This window comes from Tiliqua scincoides, chromosome 1 (assembly GCF_035046505.1).
Source record: "Tiliqua scincoides isolate rTilSci1 chromosome 1, rTilSci1.hap2, whole genome shotgun sequence".
Lineage (NCBI taxonomy): Eukaryota > Metazoa > Chordata > Lepidosauria > Squamata > Scincidae > Tiliqua > Tiliqua scincoides.
Genome location: NC_089821.1, coordinates 214,150,882 through 214,169,646, shown reverse-complemented (window position 1 = coordinate 214,169,646; position 18,765 = coordinate 214,150,882). Strand labels below are relative to the sequence as shown.

Sequence of the window (18,765 nt, the reverse complement as noted above, 5' to 3'; positions counted from 1 at the left end):
AAATTCAAAGCAACTGCTTCCGCCGGTAAGGTCATGATCACTGTGTTTTGGGACTGTGAGGGCGTCATACTCATTGATGTGATGCCAAGAGGCAGCACCATTAATTCTGACGCTTATGTGAAGACATTAACCAAACTCAAGAAGCGCTTCCAGCGACTTCGGCGCCATAACAACCCAGCTGAATGTTTGATTCAACATGATAATGCTCGGCCTCACACAAGTTTGAGGACTTCGGAACACATCACTAAACAGGGTTGGACTGTGTTACCCCATCCACCCTACAGCCCTGACCTAGCTCCCTCAAACTTCCACTTGTTTGGGCCATTAAAGGATACCATTCGCGGAAGACATTTTGAGGATGACGAAGAGGTGATTTGCACAGTGCAGAAATGGCTTCATGACCAGAACAAGGAGTGGTACCGACAGGGCATACATGCCCTTGTGTCTCGCTGGAGGAAGGCCATAGAACTGGACGGAGATTATGTGGAAAAATAGGGAGTGTAGAAGAAACATCATTCTTTCTTGTGTGTAAGTTTCATTGTGTTCAATAAATAATTGTTGAAGAAAAAAATGTGGTGCATTACTTTCTGGGTGACCCTATAGATAACAGATATATGGATTGGACTTAACCATCAGCATCTCCACTTTCTTATAATTCTCTTAATATATTTTAATCTTATATTTTAAGAGAAGATGTTTTTTAGTGGTAAGAACAATGGCTCAATCTCTAACCACATTTTAGTTCTTGAATTCCTGGCCTTAATCACTTGTAAAACTATTTTTCCAGGTTAAAGGAGAACAGCATGTAACTACAAGAACTAGAAAATGGCTTGCAGCTTTTCACTAACTTCATTCATGTTGGCTGTTATCTAAAATAAAGAAAAGGTCCAAATAGGTGAAGATTTCAAGATTTTAAAGCAAAGCAACAAATGAGGGTTAAACGAAGCAGTCAAACCACAACTGGTAAGAATGCATTTTATTATGGTCAGAGCCTCATGCAGAATATCATGATAAAATACTGAAATGGGGAATTATTTAAATTTCAAATTTAAACATAACTACCATTTAAAAAAAAAAAAAGAGAGAACATAACAAAATATATTGAGATGACTTTCCAGTATTTGCAACATCTAGTATTTCTATGGCCAATGTTAATACAACACTCCTTTCATTTTAAGCACCGATTCATGAAAAATGTGCAATTTTAAAATTAAAAGCCTTTACGTTGTTTTTCCAATTTTCAAAGTGGTTTATAATAATAAAAATAAAAGCAAATTCAGATGCTGAGAAGAGACAGAAGAACAGCCCTAGAAGAAGACAGGCAGCCCAATCCTATGCTTCCCAGTACCTTCTGGAGCAGGGACGCCAAAGTGGCTACCGCTACATTTAGAGGGTGCTGGGAAGTCGCCAAGAGTTTCCTCAGGGGAAGGGGACTTTTGCCCCCTTCCCCAAGGGAAAGCAAGACTACGTTGGCTATTTTGCTGGTGCAGAGAGTCTCCATGTCCGGCTTTTCAGTCCAACATGGAGTTTAGGATTTGGCGATCTTAACCCCTTCCACCCTGGTTCCTTCACTTGCCCCACCCTTGTTGCACTCTCCCCCTGCACCCCAGAGGCCGCACCACTGCTCAGAGGTTTCACTTAGCCCTGGTGGCATCATGTTCTCCTCCTGCTGGCGCCTGACTGGGGCATGCCCAGCACCAGCTCCCTACTCTCCCAGTGCTGAAATGTGCTTTACAGCACATTTATGGGGCTCAGTACTAGAGCTAGAAAGGTTCAGGATTGGGTTCTAAACTAGCTAGCCAGCCAGCCAGCCAAAGGCCAACTACCGTGTTTCCCCGATAATAAGACCTATCCCGAAAATAAGCCCTCCCCTTACTGTGTAAGATTCCTCTAAAATAAGCCCTCCCCCGAAAATAAGCCCTATTGAGATTGCTACTGTAGTGAAGGTGATCCCCTGTGCTACACGCTACATTACGGTACCCTCTGTATGCACCGTCCCGTCCCCCCGGGTGAAACACACGCCGCGCTCCGAGCTGCATCCAATCAGAGCTGCAGCAGTGAGCGCGTCATCCTGTTCTTCCCAGTGATTTGCTTGCTGGCGCCATTGAGAGCAGTGCCGCGGAGGAGAGCTGAGGCAGGACAACATAAAAACCCGGTATGTAAGCGGGAGTGAGGGGGCATGATGGAGGATAAAAGAAGAACTCAGGAGGCATAATGGAGGATAAAAGGGGCATGATGGAGGATAAAAGAAGAACTCAGGAGGCATGATGGAGGATAAAATAAGCACTCAGGGGGCATGATGGAGGATAAAAGAAGAACTCAGGGGGCATGATGGAGGATAAAAGAAGAACTCAGGGGGCATGATGGAGGATAAAATAAGCACTCAGGGGGCATGATGGAGGATAAAAGAAGAACTCAGGGGGCATGATTTGTTCACATTTACCTGTTTATTAAAATTGCTGTCAATGTTCATTAAAATAAGCCCTCCCCTGAAAATAAGCCTTCTGGTGTTTTTCTGTCCAAAAAAAATAATAAGACAGTGTCTTATTATCGGGGAAACACGGTAGGTGTGTGATTGGCACCACTTGCTGAAGACCAAGCTAGGGAGGGGAGTTTATTCTGCAATTGACATAAAGCCCTGCTTCTTGCTTTTATGTGCTTTTTAAGTACCTCATATATACTATTGCAGAAATTGTAACAATCACCTACAAGGCCGGTTAGTATTATAACTCCCAAATTGTAGACAGGGGTCTAAGGATGAAAAATTATGGTTGCCTAAGGCTGGGAAGTTTGTATTAGAAGAGTCAAGATTTGAACTAAGGGCTTCTGAGTTAGTAGCAGTTTCAATGTTAACACATCACACTCGGTTCCTTCACTATTGAAGGGAGCTCCACATGCAGCAACCAAGAAAGCAAAAGCTGAAAGAGAAATACAGTACAATATACATTTTCCTATCGTCAAGATCTTGCTGTTCACCAGATATGAAATCCTCCCTCTTTGCACTATGGTGTACACACAGCAATCTTTGGTGCAGGGGGGGGGGGAGAGAGAGAGCGGATATCTTTCAATTGTCCGGACTGCGGTGTGAATGTTCAAATACCTTACTTCTGAAATCCAGAGAGAGGGGAAATTTATGGCAGTTAAAAATGGGTTCTTGTTTGATTTGACAATTATGTTGCTGTGACTGTGTTGAACCTGCAGCTTCTCCCCAAACATGCACTGGACATGATTTGTACTCTTCCATTCATAGACTGACACTTGCTGTGAAACTTAATGATGCAGTGACAATTGGCAGAAGTTTCAGCTCTGCATGTCTGAAAAGCAGCCAAATGCCATCACTCTGTGTCTTTGGCCCTTTGGTTTTGCTATGCTGTGATGTACAGCTTCATTAACAGGCTTCCAAATGAAATGCACGCCAAGGCACAAAGTAATAGGACTCTACAGAGAGAGACTCACATGAAGAAAGAAATGGGAAAGACGGCCAAAATACAGACCATGAAAGGGGAGGAGATTAGCTTACTATCAAGAGTTGTGTACGGAAGGAATTCATGCAATTTTAAAATATTTGAAACTTTAATCTGGTGCTTTCATGTCAATACTATTTCTACATTTTTGCCTAAACAATTGAAGGAAGTTAAGATGCAGAAACTTGTAGTTTACTATGAAATCAATTCACTGTGATGTAATATTCTTCAGAAATGGAAAGTGTGTGACCTACGATGCAAGTAGTACACTGAAATCTCATTTTTAGGACACAGCAAAGTTGACATTTATGTATGCAGTGAAATTTATATATTATACAGAATAATCTGTATATGATCAAACAGTACTAACTAAAAGAAAACTTAATGGGCTATTGCATATCCTAAAGGAATACAGTGTATCTGAAAGACCATCACTTTCCTAAATCAAAACAAAAACCTGAGAATCAGATTTAAAAAAAAAAGAAAAACCAAAGTCTGCTGTTCACATGTGCAATTCTACACATATTTTCTCTGAAGTAAGTCCCAGTGGGACTTACTCACAGGTAAGTGTGGATAGGAGTGTAGCCTCAGAATCATAAAAATGATTTATTGACCTCATTTACTGAATACATAATACACAGGTACATCATCATCATCATCACAACAACAACAACAACAACAACAACAACAGTATTTATATATTTTTGAGAGGTTGGTATTTTGAGAGGCTGGTGTTGAAACATATTAAGTCTGGTCTTCCACCCACCTTGGATCCTTGTCAATTTGCATACAGGAGTAATAGGTCGACTGATGATGCCATCTCTATTGTTTTACATACAGTCCCATACAGTCACCATACCATTATACATAAATGGTGAGGAGGTGGAGAGGTTTGCTAGTTTCAAACTCCTAGTTATTTACATCACAGAGGACCTCTCATGGACTATTAACACGAGCATGTTGATAAAAAAGGCACAAAAGCGGTTATATTTTCTGAGGAAGCTTGGGAGGTTAAATTTGTCACAGCAGCTGCTTGTGTCTTACTATCCTTGCACCATTGAGAGTGTCCTAACCTATGATATCTTGGTGTGGTACGGAAATTGCTCTGCAGGGGACAAAAAGGCTCTGCAGAGAATTATTAAGATCGTGCAGCACATCATCAACCTTCATCTACCAGCTTTGGAGGACATCTATACATCTCGCTGTCTGCAGAAGTCACATAGTATTCTGAGAGACCCCTTCCATCCGGCTCATAAGTTCTTTGAACTGTTGCCTTCGGGTAGACGATACAAAACTATTAGAGCAACACCACACGACTCCTGAACAGTTTTATCCCACAGCCATAATTACGCTGAATAAGGCGATATAGTTGCTTTGTTACCATGCTCCTGGGCATTATGGTCTGTTATACTATTTTTATATTATGATGCATGTTGTATAGAATGTGTGGGTGAGTGTGTAGAGTGTGATGGTTGGAACTGTTGTACGTATTTATGCTTGTATCTCAAAGGTGCATAAATTTCGTACAATGACAATAAAAATACTACTACTACTATATAGCGCTTTTCAACAAAAAGTTATCAAAACGGTCATGTATAATGTAGCTCTAAACATTAAATGACTGCTTTCAAAAATCTTTATCAACTCACTATACCTTGCTCTCCCTTCCTAATAACTACTTATAGAGCCCAAATGGAATAAACAGCCTGATATAAAAATATTCATCACTTCAAATATAAGGAATCATACACGGATACTGAAGGCCTTTTGTTTCTTTCCTTTGAAAGCAGTTTGTTTATCAGCCTACATTGCACAATGTGCAGTAACCTAACTACTGTGAAACACTGACACCTTTATGAGTAGGGCTGACTAGAAGTAATTTATTTAGGGAAGGTTGACATAGTGAGGAAAATGGGTCTTTAGTGTTCCTATCAAAATTTGCATGACTCTGAAGGGAAATGTAAGGCTGAGGGGTTCTGACCTTGCTGGCATCAATGTGAGAAAGATGGAAGATGGAGAAGTTCCATTCAATTATCTTCTCATTATGTCTCCATAGCAATGGCTCTTTCAGCAGGTCAAAACTTTCTCAGCAGTTACAAACATGGCGCCCCCCTTTTGTTTTAACTTGTTCCCTCCTGTATAGACTACACAGATACAGTCATGTTGTTTATACTCACTTTATAATATAAGCAAATCCACAGATTTACTGCATCAGATTCACAGAACTTGGCTGACAGTGTGGTGTCTACTGTGCTCAGTGTAACTCACAAATGAAGAATTTGTCTCTGAACTGCAAGTCTCCATTCTAGTTAGGCACAAAAAGCACTGGGCTGTCTCCTTCAATGTGACAAGAGAAAGCAGGAACAGATACACCTCTAGGAAACAAAAGAACAAAATGTGGGAGAAAAATGGCTATGAACAAGTCTTCAAAGAATGGATCAAGAGAGGGTAAGAGGCAATATTAGAGAAAATGAGATTAATGTTGTCCTAGAAGACTGTTAATATAGCAGCTCAGTACAGAAGTCCTGCGCTCCCATAAACTTTCTCAGGTTCCGAAAGCCTAATCAAGGATTAGGTCTAGCTAGAAACAGAAAGCTAAATGTCAGTTTTGAGCTTACTGGATTCCCTACCTCTTGTTTTTGCATTTATTCCGGTTTAGGTAATGTTTTATGCTTGTTTTTAGTAACTTTGTTGTAAATCACCTTGACAGTCCCTTTGGAGAGCAAGGTATAAATGTTTTAAACAAACACATCTAAGATCTAATCCAAGGGCAGCTGGGAAAAACATCCCAAATGGTGCTGAAGTTTTTCCCCAGATGAATCCCAGGAATCTCATGCAAGACAGGGTTCTCTGAACGTTCTTCAGACCTGCCTGAAAGGAGTACACATTCCAAAGCAGTGCACCCCTATTATGGTAGGGGCATATACATAGGTGCTGCAGTTTGACAAAAACAGGGTTTGACAAATAGGGAAATGAGGATCTTGTAGAAAGCGTGGACCTGAACCTCTCTGATCTTTGTGAGAACTGCTTCCGCACACACAAAAATTGTTTTACCCAACATTTTTAGACTTGGCATTGGCAATCAAGAAGTGGGTTGTGATAGGAGATATGAGCTGTCTGGAGCAGTGGAGATCACCACAGAGTGGGCTGCAAGCCCTTCACATCTTCCAGATGGCCAGCGCTATGTTATGAAGCCCCTTGGTTGCAGCAGTGCCATGGATGCTAAGGTGCCGTCACTGCCGTCATTGCTGGGGCACTCCCCTTAAGGGGGAATGACCTGCTACTGGTTCCCCTGGAGGGTCACGACCCATCAGTTTGGGAACCACTGGTGTAGAGTGTGCCAACCCATTCTGGTGATGTAATACGCACAGCCCAGTCCTGCTCAGCACCCCCCTCTAATTCAAAACAAAGGATCAGAACATCTCTCTTGGAATGTATCCAGCCTACTGAGCCCTACCTCCATAAAGGATAATTCAGATGAGTTCTTTTTTGGTGAAGTCTGCCCAACTAGGCTATGGAGAGAGTTCTTAATCAACTCAGGAAAAGCTGAAGTGGAGACATCCGGTTTCCTCAGAGGCAAGAACACATTTGCTTAGAAGAGAAAGCCATCTCTTTCTGGGAAGAAACTGTTATTCCATTCCAGCTTCCCGCTATCCCAGAAATAGGAACTTTTCCATGATTTCAGGATCTCTTATCCATCCTGATGGGAAATCCAAGTTTTCTTTTATTATAAATTATTTTTGAAAAGTGCAAGTCTAGCTCTTATGATTTTTACTTCTGAAGCTGATTTTCCGAAAAAGTCAGATATAATTGATTTACCAGATCAAGGATGTGTGAAGTTTACCATTTTTTAGGCTATTCACAGTGAACTTAAAAGAATTTAGCTCTCCAGGTTGTAGGGTTTCACTTCAGGAAGCAGCCCTATGGTCTGCGCGTACAAGAATGAAGATCACCGAAAAGCACACAGTGGTGAGAGGCCAAGACTGTTCCATTTTGAGTAAATTGTAAAAAAGAAAAGAAAAAAAGCTAGAATGGTGGGAGCCACAAGCAAAAGCAGTTTTGGACTCTGAAGAGATGCAGGCAGAAAGACCAGCTTCAGCTTGGCACGAGGAACACAGCGTGTCACCACGTACAAATGTGTTTCGGTCATGACAAACAGCATCAACTCACTGCAACAAGCTCCACATTCTTCTGAAAGGAGGCCTTCATCTCGCCTAGAACAATTGCCAGGAAGAAATATTCCTTCAGCTGCTCAGAGGCACACTGGTCTGGTTCGTCACATGTCACAAGCACTGCTTGGCTGGCTTCTCACTCCCATTGTTAAGTGTTATTGTGGGAGTTTCCTGTCCTACTTCTCTCAGGGAAACTATTTGAAGGCAGTATGAATAAGCAGGCCACCAATGAAATCTAGCTTCAAACATGAGGCTCTTTTCTCCCTCTCTCACACTTAAGTGATCTTAAGTTTAATGGAAATTGGAGAGGGACTTGCTTTTCTCTTTCTCTCTTAAATCTCACAGTGGTTAAAGCCAGAAACAAACTTTCATTCTGCACATAGATTAAAAACAGACTTCCAAGCTCTGGTTTGTTTCTTCTGTGTTTTGCTTTTACATTTCTCTTGCTGTGCAGCTCTCATCTGTCTCATTATAGATGAGCTCATGGTAATATGTCACAGTTAATTTTGTGGCACTGGCAAACTGCTAGAATCAAACATGACAGTACTTAAACTACCCAAATGACAATGTGACCTAGGGTGCTGATTCAGCGTCCTTCAGGATTAGGAATGCAGGCTGGACAGGAACCATGATAACAGCAACAGATCTATCCTTAGAGTTGTGGGAAGCATATTCTTTAAAACTGGGCAAGTTATGCTTTGTTAAAGTACACACGCCTATGTAGATAAGTTACTTATAAACATGATGTAAATGTTGAATGCCTCCCCTAATGCCAGTGATCTGGAGGTTCAGACTGAGGCCCAAAGAGCTTTGTTTGCAAACAGAAAGCGCTTCTGTAGTCATGTATAAGAGGAAATGCTGATTTTCTAAAAGCTAGAGCCCCTCAAACCTGCTGATGCTATTCAAAGGGTGAACAATATTTTTTTTTTAAAGGATGCAAGGGGGTGATGTACAAAAAAGCCTGCAAAGATCAAGGGGCATACGTAGAACACCAAGAGGTGGTTGCCCCTTTTGGATCTTGACCTCACATTGCAACAGAACTGTTGAGTTTAAAACAATTTGTATTGAAAGGCCAACAACTTCAACTTGGAGGCAAACAAGAAGCTCAGACTCAATCATAACTCCTTGGCCAGAGATCAGATCACAGGACATGCACTGAGGCTGAGTAGTTCATTATGAGATGCACACAAGATCACTGCACAGCATGAAGGATTTTACACTTGCAAACAGCTGCAGCTGAGAGTAAAACCTCACAGCTGCTGAAGACACAGGGGCTCACATGGGCTGAAATGTAAGGCTTCTCAGAAATGTTACACCGAGCAAAGCACACATGTACCATCCATAAACAAGCAGCTATCCAATGCCCTACACTGGACAAATCATTCATATGGCAAAACCACCCCGGGCTCTGGAGTGAGGTTAGTCAAATGCATATTAATTTCACAGAAAAGATTTTGCCTTGCATCCTGAAAAAGTATTTTCTGCAACTATCTTCTGCAACAACTGTACTGTTACTGCATGCAATACTATCCGTTTTAGAGATATCAAAAGACAATTTCTTGTTTTCTAGATAAACTACACTTTAAAAGCAAATGAAGGACATAACCTCAAAAAGAAGAAGAAAAGCCCCAAATACTTCATCTTCTTGTTCCACTAAAAACAGGATAAAAGACAGGATGCAGAAGGAGACTTGGTTTGACCTGGATTTCCTGCCAAATACAGTGATCATCAGACCTCTCCCTCTTTTGCCTGAGTAAACAATTCCAAGAGAGCTGCCATCAGGTTCAACAGACCAGAAGGGGAATCCTGGGTATCTAGAATTACTGTTTGTATTTGCTAGCAAAATTTAGCTGTGCCTGCACAATAATCATCATCTTGGAAAATATTTCAGTTTTCCTTCAGAAAGTAAAAACTAAGGTATGTTACAACTCACACTAAAAACTGAATATATGCAGATACACAAAAATTAAATGTCCTTCATTTATTGAACAGTCAGTTATAGCAATGGAAAAATATGTTTTTTCTTTTTTTGCAAGATCCACTCTTCCAGCCAATTCAGTCTGTATGCCTATTTAGTAACACTTTAGAGCAGGCATTTCAGAGTTCCCTTAATTTAATGCCAAGTGTTATGGTAGCTTTTGTGGTATTTGTCCAGTGGAAATTGGACTGAGATCACCAACTCATTTCTCACAGGCTTTGAACAGATGGCAACAACCTTGAATCTTCTATTTACTTGCAAGTTGATGTGCAGATGTGCTACCTCTAAACACAGAGCATGGGAACCTGTCTGTTTTCAACCATGAGGCACAAAAAAGCCTAGAGTTCTCTTTTCTTCTTCCCCCCATCAATGTCAAATAACCAACATTCCACCACCTCTAAGAAATTTAGGGCAGCTGAAAACCACTGAAGTCTGTGAAATGAACTTGGCAGGACATATCTGGGGGTCGAAGTACCATTCTCTGTCACAGTTTCCCAGTACAGTAAACTGATACGAAGCTCCTGTATGCCCTCAACTCTAAAGACATACTCAGAATTGTAGTGGATCTGATGTAGCTATGCTTTAGAGGCAACTCCCTTTAACCCATTTCTGCCAGGCCCACAGTTGTACACATTTGGTCCCTGTTGCATATAAGCAACATTGGGCAGAAATGGCTTAAAGCACTTGCTATGAAAATTTCAAAGCTTGATTCTCTCCCTTCCCTGCACTTAAAAGTGTGAAAATTAGTCTTAGTCTTGAAACAGCTGGTAAAATTTTCTGCTACAGTAGCATGCTTTCAAACATATAAAGGGACATGTATATTTACTGACAAGAATCTTATGACAAGCAGATGGCTCCTAGCGGTATCTGTATTGGCAACCTTCAGTCTCGAAAGACTATGGTATCGCGCTCTGAAAGGTGGTTCTGGCACAGCGTCTAGTGTGGCTGAAAAGGCCAATCTGGGAGTGACAATCCCTTCCACACCGGGAGCAAGTGCAGTCTGTCCCTGGTCTGTCTCCCTGGCTATGGGCCTTCCTTCTTTGCCTCTTAGCCTCAGACTGTTGGCAAAGTGTCTCTTCAAACTGGGAAAGGCCATGCTGCACAGCCTGCCTCCAAGCGGGCCGCTCAGAGGCCAGGGTTTCCCACTTGTTGAGGTCCATCCCTAAGGCCTTCAGATCCCTCTTGCAGATGTCCTTGTATCGCAGCTGTGGTCTACCTGTAGGGCGCTTTCCTTGCACGAGTTCTCCATAGAGGAGATCCTCTGGGATCCAGCCATCATCCATTCTCACAACATGACCGAGCCAACGCAGGCGTCTCTGTTTCAGCAGTGCATACACGCTGGAGATTCTAGCTCGTTCCAGGACTGTGTTGTTTGGAACTTTTTCCTGCCAGGTGATGCCGAGGATGCGTCAGAGGCAGCACATGTGGAAATCAGATGCACACCTCTCTAAGAATAAAGCAGCAACCTGATGAAGATTGCAGAATTCTCCCACTCCCTATCTCCTGAGCACTTTTCTTCTCAGTTGAAATGCAAATGTGGATGCGACCTTGGCTGGACAACTACTTCTTGGAAGGGAGCTGCAGGGAGGGAAGTGGCAGGCATGGGGAGAGGATATAGTACACCTCACCTACATTGCTTCCTGGCTGCTAAAAAATCAGATCCCCTCCCCCTTTTCTGTTTAAACACTGATAAATACAGACTTGTACCTTTTGATACAATCTATTAGGGAAAAGCATGAGTACACTTTCACATTTATCACCACACAGTATCAGGTGGACACTATGAATGCTCACCTGTCTCTCAAGGTCAAATTCAGTCAGAACAAGAATGGTGTGGACGTCATGCTGAATTTAACTTAATGATTGGCTATGTGTAATGGTGAGCCATTCATGTGTAGCGGTTTGCCATGGACTCTGCTGCCATGCAGTCTTCTCCATTCCAGCAGAAAGCAACAGGGTTTTCTGGCAGGGGAAGTGGGCAAACTGCTTGATAGCGGTTGACCCATGCAATGAGATCCTGCATATAATCACCCTTCTCTTCACTTTGTGACTTAAGCTCTTCTCCCAGGGAAATGATGTGAAAAGCAGCAGCACCAAAGAAATCTGGCAGTCAACAGGCCTAAGCTCCTCACCAGTTTGAAAACAGTATGGGAGAATAAGGGTTTTTATAACATTCTCCCTGAAAGTCACTTTGGAGGATGCCTTTTAGGATACTGCTTTTGAAGTCAGGAACCTACAGATTTATAATAAGAAAAAAAGCGAACAACATGCAACATTTAAATATCACTGTGATAGTATTCACGTAAGGACCAACTCCAAAATGGCAACTGGGGCAAGGCAGGCTATCAGAACCTTTTCACTTTTGCTCCCAGGCATGCAGCACACTAACCCTGCTTTGCTTTCACATTTCCTTTTCATTTTTTAGTAAGCTCTCACTATGAAAAAGCAATATGTTGACATGCATTTTTCAGGTTAACTATGGAGTGAATTCAAGAGCCCTTGGAGGGTTTAGTTGCTAAAATGTTCCAAGACTATACAATTATAATGGTATAGGATGTGAAAATGCTGCCAGGGAAGTTGTTTAGGGGTACTGTGGCTTAGTTATTAAGATTTCTTAACTTGCAGTTTGGTTCAGAAATAGGACTTCAAGCCAGAATCCCCATTTTAGGCTGGATTCCTTTGGTACCCAAGCAATTTCTTCAATATCTGGAATATTTTGCCCCCATAATAATATCAAGCAGGGTAACTGGGAACACATTATTCAAATAAGAATATTAAGCAGAGAACTGTAGAAAAATTAAATTCAGTGAGAAATTGAGAGCATGAAAGAAGAGAGGATTGGTTCAATGACTCTGGTTAGAAGGAAAAGGTGAACATTCTTCTGCAAACAGATTTTACAAGCTTCTACAGCATGTAACTGGCTGAATTGATGATACAATGCTGCTCATCCAGAGGAATGAGGCTAGTACCAATCAATCAAGCTGTCACATCTGACAAGTGCAGACCTAAATCATATCTCTTTTGGCCATTCAAGTTTTCAGCCTGGCATAAAATGCCTGTAACCTCTGGTAATTTTAAAATGACTTGCCCTCTTCAGATGATATTCTCCTGTGTAGCTGCCTTGAGGGCACTTCCCAAGGTTACAGGGGAAACCCATCTGTCTATCTGCATGTCTTTTCACAACTGCTTCTGACACAAAAAGGTATGAGATTCAGAGGTTGAGATTTAGTGGCTGAACCCTCTTATTCATGTTTCAGAGTCTCACAGATATTTCACCCCTTTTTCTCCAGAGGAGAGACTTTATTATTTGGAAGTATAAAATCAATAAATATTTACCCTATCAGTTTTATTTGAACACTTAATGAAAAAAGATGTACAAAATGACAGAAAAAGATAGAAATGGGAAAGCTAACAAGAAAAACAACAGACGGACAAGTAAACATCCAATGCTAATTTTACCAGATTATTCTGAGGTAATGTTACAATAGTTTGATAAGAATTGTTTTATGTAAAGTGCAAAACTTACTTTCTTTCTGTTTCTGGTGTTGACACCACACTGCTGAAGCCAAGAGATTCCTGCAAGAGAAAATTCATTGCTTTGAGTTCAGAATGAACAACGGCGGGCTTTATTTTCTGACTGATGTAGAATACCAAATTGAAGGCAAAAACAAAATAGATCATTGCGTCCATTGTGCTTACTTCAATCTGGGATCGCAGCTGTAGGGATGTGGAGCTGGCATCGGGTTTCTCCTAAAACAGAACAGATGTCAGGTTAGTGTAACATCCAAGTGTGGCAGTATTGACAAGCAAAGAAAAAGAAAATAGGAGGGGAATGAAGGTCAGACAAAGGCAATGGAATAAGGCATGGGTAGTTAGGGAAACATCAAACTGTCTCCTTCTAAATGTGTTTAGAAATCATCCTATGAACCACTGTCAGAGGTTTCAGTACAGCACATATATACTTGATACCATAATTTTATTTAAAAGGAAAATACAAATGTGAAGATTTAACTCTAGTGAAAATATCAAGATTTGCCATAGGGTATTTTCATGGGACTGCAAAACTCAATTTTCCCCCCAGAATATTTCATTATAATCACTCATTTTCCTTGCAGTATATTATGTGGTCACTAGATGGCTCCACGGGTTACACAGCACTGTAAACTGCTTTCAGGGTTAAAGAGTCATGTCCGGAAGAAGGGATAGACATCGCTTTTATGCTATAAATTCATTCAGTACAACAACCCTTGTTCACTCTCAAATAGGTTGTCCTATTTGAAAACTTACTGTTGCAGACAATAAGAGATTGTTTCCATTTGCCATGTCTCTTGGTAACCTCTCTCGTTCTCCTACACTGTGAAACAAACAGCTTAAGACTTACAACTAAAGTAAGTTGATTCAAAAGCATTCAGCTCCCCTTTTGTTAATTTTCAAGGTAAGAATGCACTTTTTGCTACCTTTTGCAACGTATTTTAAACATTACAACTCAGCTTCTTTAAGTGCTTCATAAAGAATAATAATGAAATAATAATTAATAGCATACGGTCCCGTCCCCCCCCCCCCCCACACACACAGCTTTGGCCATTCTTTCTTTCTTTTTGCCTCATTAGCACCCTTATCTAACATTTCTGCCTCTTTTCCTCTCAGATCCCCAGGTGTATCTGTGCAGGCGTATCTGATCCCCACAGCCAATCTTTGTAGCCATATTAGCAAAGATGCTTACATATCCAACAAGTATGGTGGGGGGGAACAGCACCTGTGACATCAGCAGTGATTAGACAAATCCCCACTCTTTGCCCCTTTCCTAAGCTATGAGTGAAGAATGAAGTGGTATAACGGCTGCTACTGTTACAAAGGCACTACTACACAGCAGGAAGAAGCAGTACAATTTCCCTATGGGATTTTGGGAGAGGTGAGGAGAAAGTAGATTTGGGGAACTCTGCCCTAGGTCAAAGGATCCAAAAACAAAGGATCCAAAGTTCCTCCAAAACAAATTACTACATCCCCACCATTTAGCTCCCAGCTGCAACTCTCTCACACACACTGGAAAAATGGTTCAAAAGGAGCCAGGCAGGCAGAGGTGTTGGATGTTATAGAAAGTGTAGTATTAGTTTCATAGTGACTATCATGGACAACAAAATCACCTGATAAACTAGAACTGGTACACTTCAATACAGTTAATAAGGAAATTCTAAGGAAGAATATGGGTAACTACTGTTAATATGGGTAATTATTGTTTTTAATTGTTAATTTTGTATTTTTTGATTATTGTATGCCGCCTTGTGTGGCCATGGGGCAAAAAGGCAGGAAATAAATAAATAAATAAATAAATAAATAAATAAATGAATAATACTGCAAATAGCTTCCTTGGGATGCAGACTGCAAAACTTTGATCTTTGCATCAGGCAAGCAGAAAGAAAAACCAGGCAAGCAATTACACTGTCACATCTGACAAATGGTCACGGGAATGCTGTGCCAACGTCTCAGCATTGCTGAGAAATGAAAGAAGGTGTACAGAACAGCCACCTCACGGATTCAGCGGAAGCACTCTCATCATGGCAGTGCTTCAAGAATTGCTCCCATAATGCAAAACACAAGGAGAGTATTACAACAGAGCTGCAAACCCACTTGATTCTTTCAAGGAAGACTTAAGAGTAAAAACAACTTGTAAGCAATCCAGTATTCCACTTATGGACCATTCCCGTGCAAAGTTTCTGCATGCATCCCAGTGCGGAGATAATTCCATAAGGGCTTCCATGGAGGTAAGCTTTTTTAATTGAACCTGTTCTCAACAATGGAAGAGCAGCAGCTATGCCATGCAAGCAGGGATGGTGGGGAACCCAGGCTGCTGGAGAAGATTCCCCATGTGTCACAAGACTTCTAAGTGCTCAGAGCCTGCACAATGGAAGAGACAGGAATCGAGTGAAAAATTGGACACGGGTATATTTTGAGCATCTCTCTCTGCCACTGAAAAACCAAGGTTACAAGCAGAAAACCCCATGTATTTTTCAGTAACACTGCAGTCCACGAAAGCAAAAAATTCCATTAAAGTAAAACAATATGGGAGCATTGTTTATTTGAACATCTAGGACCTTCACATGCAGCCGAGAGAGGTCTTTTTTCCTATCTCTTCAATGTAATACAATTCTAGCGTTTTTACAGTGCTTTCTGCTAAGGTTCAAAGACCCATTTCAGTAATCCTTTTAGAATCTCAAACGCAGGCCAACGTTGTTTTATACTGTAGATTGGGAAATGCCTGTCTAAGGCATATCTAAGGCCACCCAGCAAGCTAGAAGCCATGAGACCAGAAGTGACTGTGAGGAGCTCCAGAAGGATCTCTCCAAACTGGCAGAATGGGCAGCAATATGGCAGATGCGCTTCAATGTCAGTAAGTGTAAGGTCATGCACACTGGGGCAAAAAATCAAAACTTCACATATAGGCTAATGGGCTCTGAGCTGTCTGTGACAGATCAGGAGAGAGATCTTGGGGTGGTGGCGGACAGGTTGATGAAAGTGTCGACCCAATGTGCGGCGGCAGTAAAGAAGGCCACACAGGTATTGAGGTACCTGTGAGGTATTGAGAACAAAACGGCAAGTATTATAATGCCGTTGTACAAATCCATGGTAAGGCCACACCTGGAGTATTGTGTCCAGTTCTGGTCGCCGCATCTCAAAAAGGATATAGTGGAAATGGAAAAGGTGCAAAAGAGGGCAACTAAGATAATTGCTGGGCTGGGGCACCTTCCTTATGAGGAAAGGCTATGGCATTTGGGCCTCTTCAGCCTAGAAAAGAGGTGCCTGAGGTGGAACATGTTTGAGGCATACAAAATTATGCATGGGAAGGATAAAGTAGATAGAGAGATGCTCTTTACACTCTCACATAACACCAGAACCAGGGGACATCCACTAAAATTGAGTGTTGGGAGAGTTAGGACAAAAGAAAATATTTCTTTACTCAGCGTGTGGTTGGTCTGTGGAACTCCTTGCCACAGAATGTGGTGACGACATCTGGCCTGGATGCCTTTAAAAGGGGATTGGACAAGTTTCTGGAGGAAAAATCCATTATGGGTTACAAGCCATGATGTGTATGCGCAACCTCCTGATTTTAGAAATGGGCTATGTCAGATGCAGGGGAGGGCACCAGGATGCAGGTCTCTTGTTATCTGGTGTGCTCCCTGGGGCATTTAGTGGGCCGCTGTGAGATACAGGAAGCTGGACTAGATGGGCCTATGGCCTGATCCAGTGGGGCTGTTCTTATGTTCTTAGGAAATCTGGAACTATAAGCTTCCTACCTCTAAAGTGGTGGCTGTCTTATATTTAAACCAGTACTCTACTCCTCCCAGAGGCTGCTTGCTTGTGTCTACCTTCTGTTTATTTTTTGACTGAGCCCAGAGGACCATTTTCTCATTCTCATATCCATTGTGGTACATTAGACATCAAGTGGGTCTATTCTTTGTAGCCCATCAGCGCTTTTTATTTTATTAAATAAATTTAGTCTTTTTTCCTATCTCATCAAGACACACAAGTGAACAAAATACAAGTCTATGGAATTGCTAATACAATACATTCAATAATGTTTCATCTTAGGCACAACATAGGTGTAATATTTCCAATCTCCTAGTTATGGTTAGGCTATGGTTATGGTTATGACCTATGTGCTTGGGTGCTTCTGCCCTCTCCTGTTTCAGAGAAACACATTAACCCTAAGCACAGTTGGTTTCAGAGCAGAATTTACTACCATGGTTAGAAGTACGAGATATGAAAAACCTGGCTTTACAAGAAGTACTCGTAGATATGAAAAACCTGGCTTTAGATAACAATGGTTAGCATAATTTCTGGTGCAGATGCAACACTGTGTTATAGTTAACTCCAGATAGGGAATAGTAGGGAGGACTCCTAATTGAGAAGAGAGAAAAAAGGGGAGAAAAAAGGAGCATATTGACCCCATGGAATACTCCCTGAACTACAGCTAGCATGGCATGAAGCACCAGTGGCTTAGCAACTTAGATAAAAAGTTCTTGGAAAATCTACAAAGGCAGAAATGTTACAGTCCTTATAAAAAAAGATTACCAAAACTGGTTTATTCAAGCAGATTATTCACCAGTGTCATCTCCTCCATGGCATCAAAGTAATGGTTTGTTGCTTCCTACATTACACTTTGTGTGGGTGCAATCCTATTCTGTGCTGGAACAGGAAAGCCAAGAGGCTTGCGTTGTATCCAGCACAGGATAGGGACCCAAAGTGTCTCAGCCAGAGATAAGGGAAACTTACCTCCTTGTAAGGCACCCTGGCCCCTATGGGTGTCCTTGGTCTTGTGCCACCTCCTGAGGTGGCACAAGTCTGAGGAGAGCAGAGCAGCTTGAAGCCACTCACAACTCCCCAGGAACGAGGGTTGGGATTCGACATAACTGCCGTGCCCCAGCCCCACCTCCCACTTCCCACCCACCTGCCCCTGGGTCCGCAATCCCTGTGCCTTCCTTCTACCCCGGAACGCCTGCCTCCTGCCTCTTTCCTGCCCACCCCAGAGCCTTGCGTCAGCCCAGCTAGGCCAACGCAAGGCTCAGTGCCTCCATCAGAGCAGAGACTTGTGTCAGCCTCTGCGCGCCGACCTTGCCAACTCCCAAGGAGGCGCCAACTCCCAAGGAGGCGCAAGGAGGCACATTTCTTTGGCAAAAGAAATGTCAGAAGGTGATATGGGAGGCCAAGCGAGACTATGAGGAACGCATGGCCAGCAACATTAAGGGGAATAATAAAAGCTTCTTCAAATACGTTAGAAGCAGGAAACCCGCCAGAGAAGCAGTTGGCCCTCTGGATGGTGAGGGAGGGAAAGGGGAGATAAAAGGAGACTTAGAGATGGCAGAGAAATTAAATGAGTTCTTTGCATCTGTCTTCACGGCAGTAGATCTCGGGCATATACCGCTGCCCGAACGGCCCCTCCAGACCAAGGAGTTAAGTCAGATAGAGGTTAAAAGAGAAGATGTTTCAGACCTCATTGATAAATTAAAGATCAATAAGTCACCGGGCCCTGATGGCATCCACCCAAGAGTTATTAAGGAATTGAAGAATGAAGTTGCTGATCTCTTGACTAAGGTATGCAACTTGTCCCTCAAAACGGCCACAGTGCCAGAAGATTGGAGGATAGCAAATGTCA

At 42.1% G+C, this 18,765-nt stretch overlaps 1 protein-coding gene across 3 annotated transcripts in view; it reads right to left on the bottom strand.

The window, feature by feature from the left end:
- Positions 1–18,765, bottom strand: part of SASH1 (SAM and SH3 domain containing 1) — a 164,336-nt gene that overhangs the window by 77,241 nt on the left and 68,330 nt on the right. For 2 of the 3 annotated variants that reach the window (XM_066615509.1, XM_066615518.1), the window contains 2 exons: positions 13,314–13,364; positions 13,141–13,190 (listed from right to left, as the gene is read on the bottom strand). The exons of the other annotated variant lie outside the window; for it this stretch is intronic. In XM_066615509.1, coding sequence (XP_066471606.1) covers positions 13,141–13,190; positions 13,314–13,364 — 101 coding nt within the window. The remainder of the gene's footprint in view (positions 1–13,140; positions 13,191–13,313; positions 13,365–18,765) is intronic. 3 annotated transcript variants of the gene reach the window in all.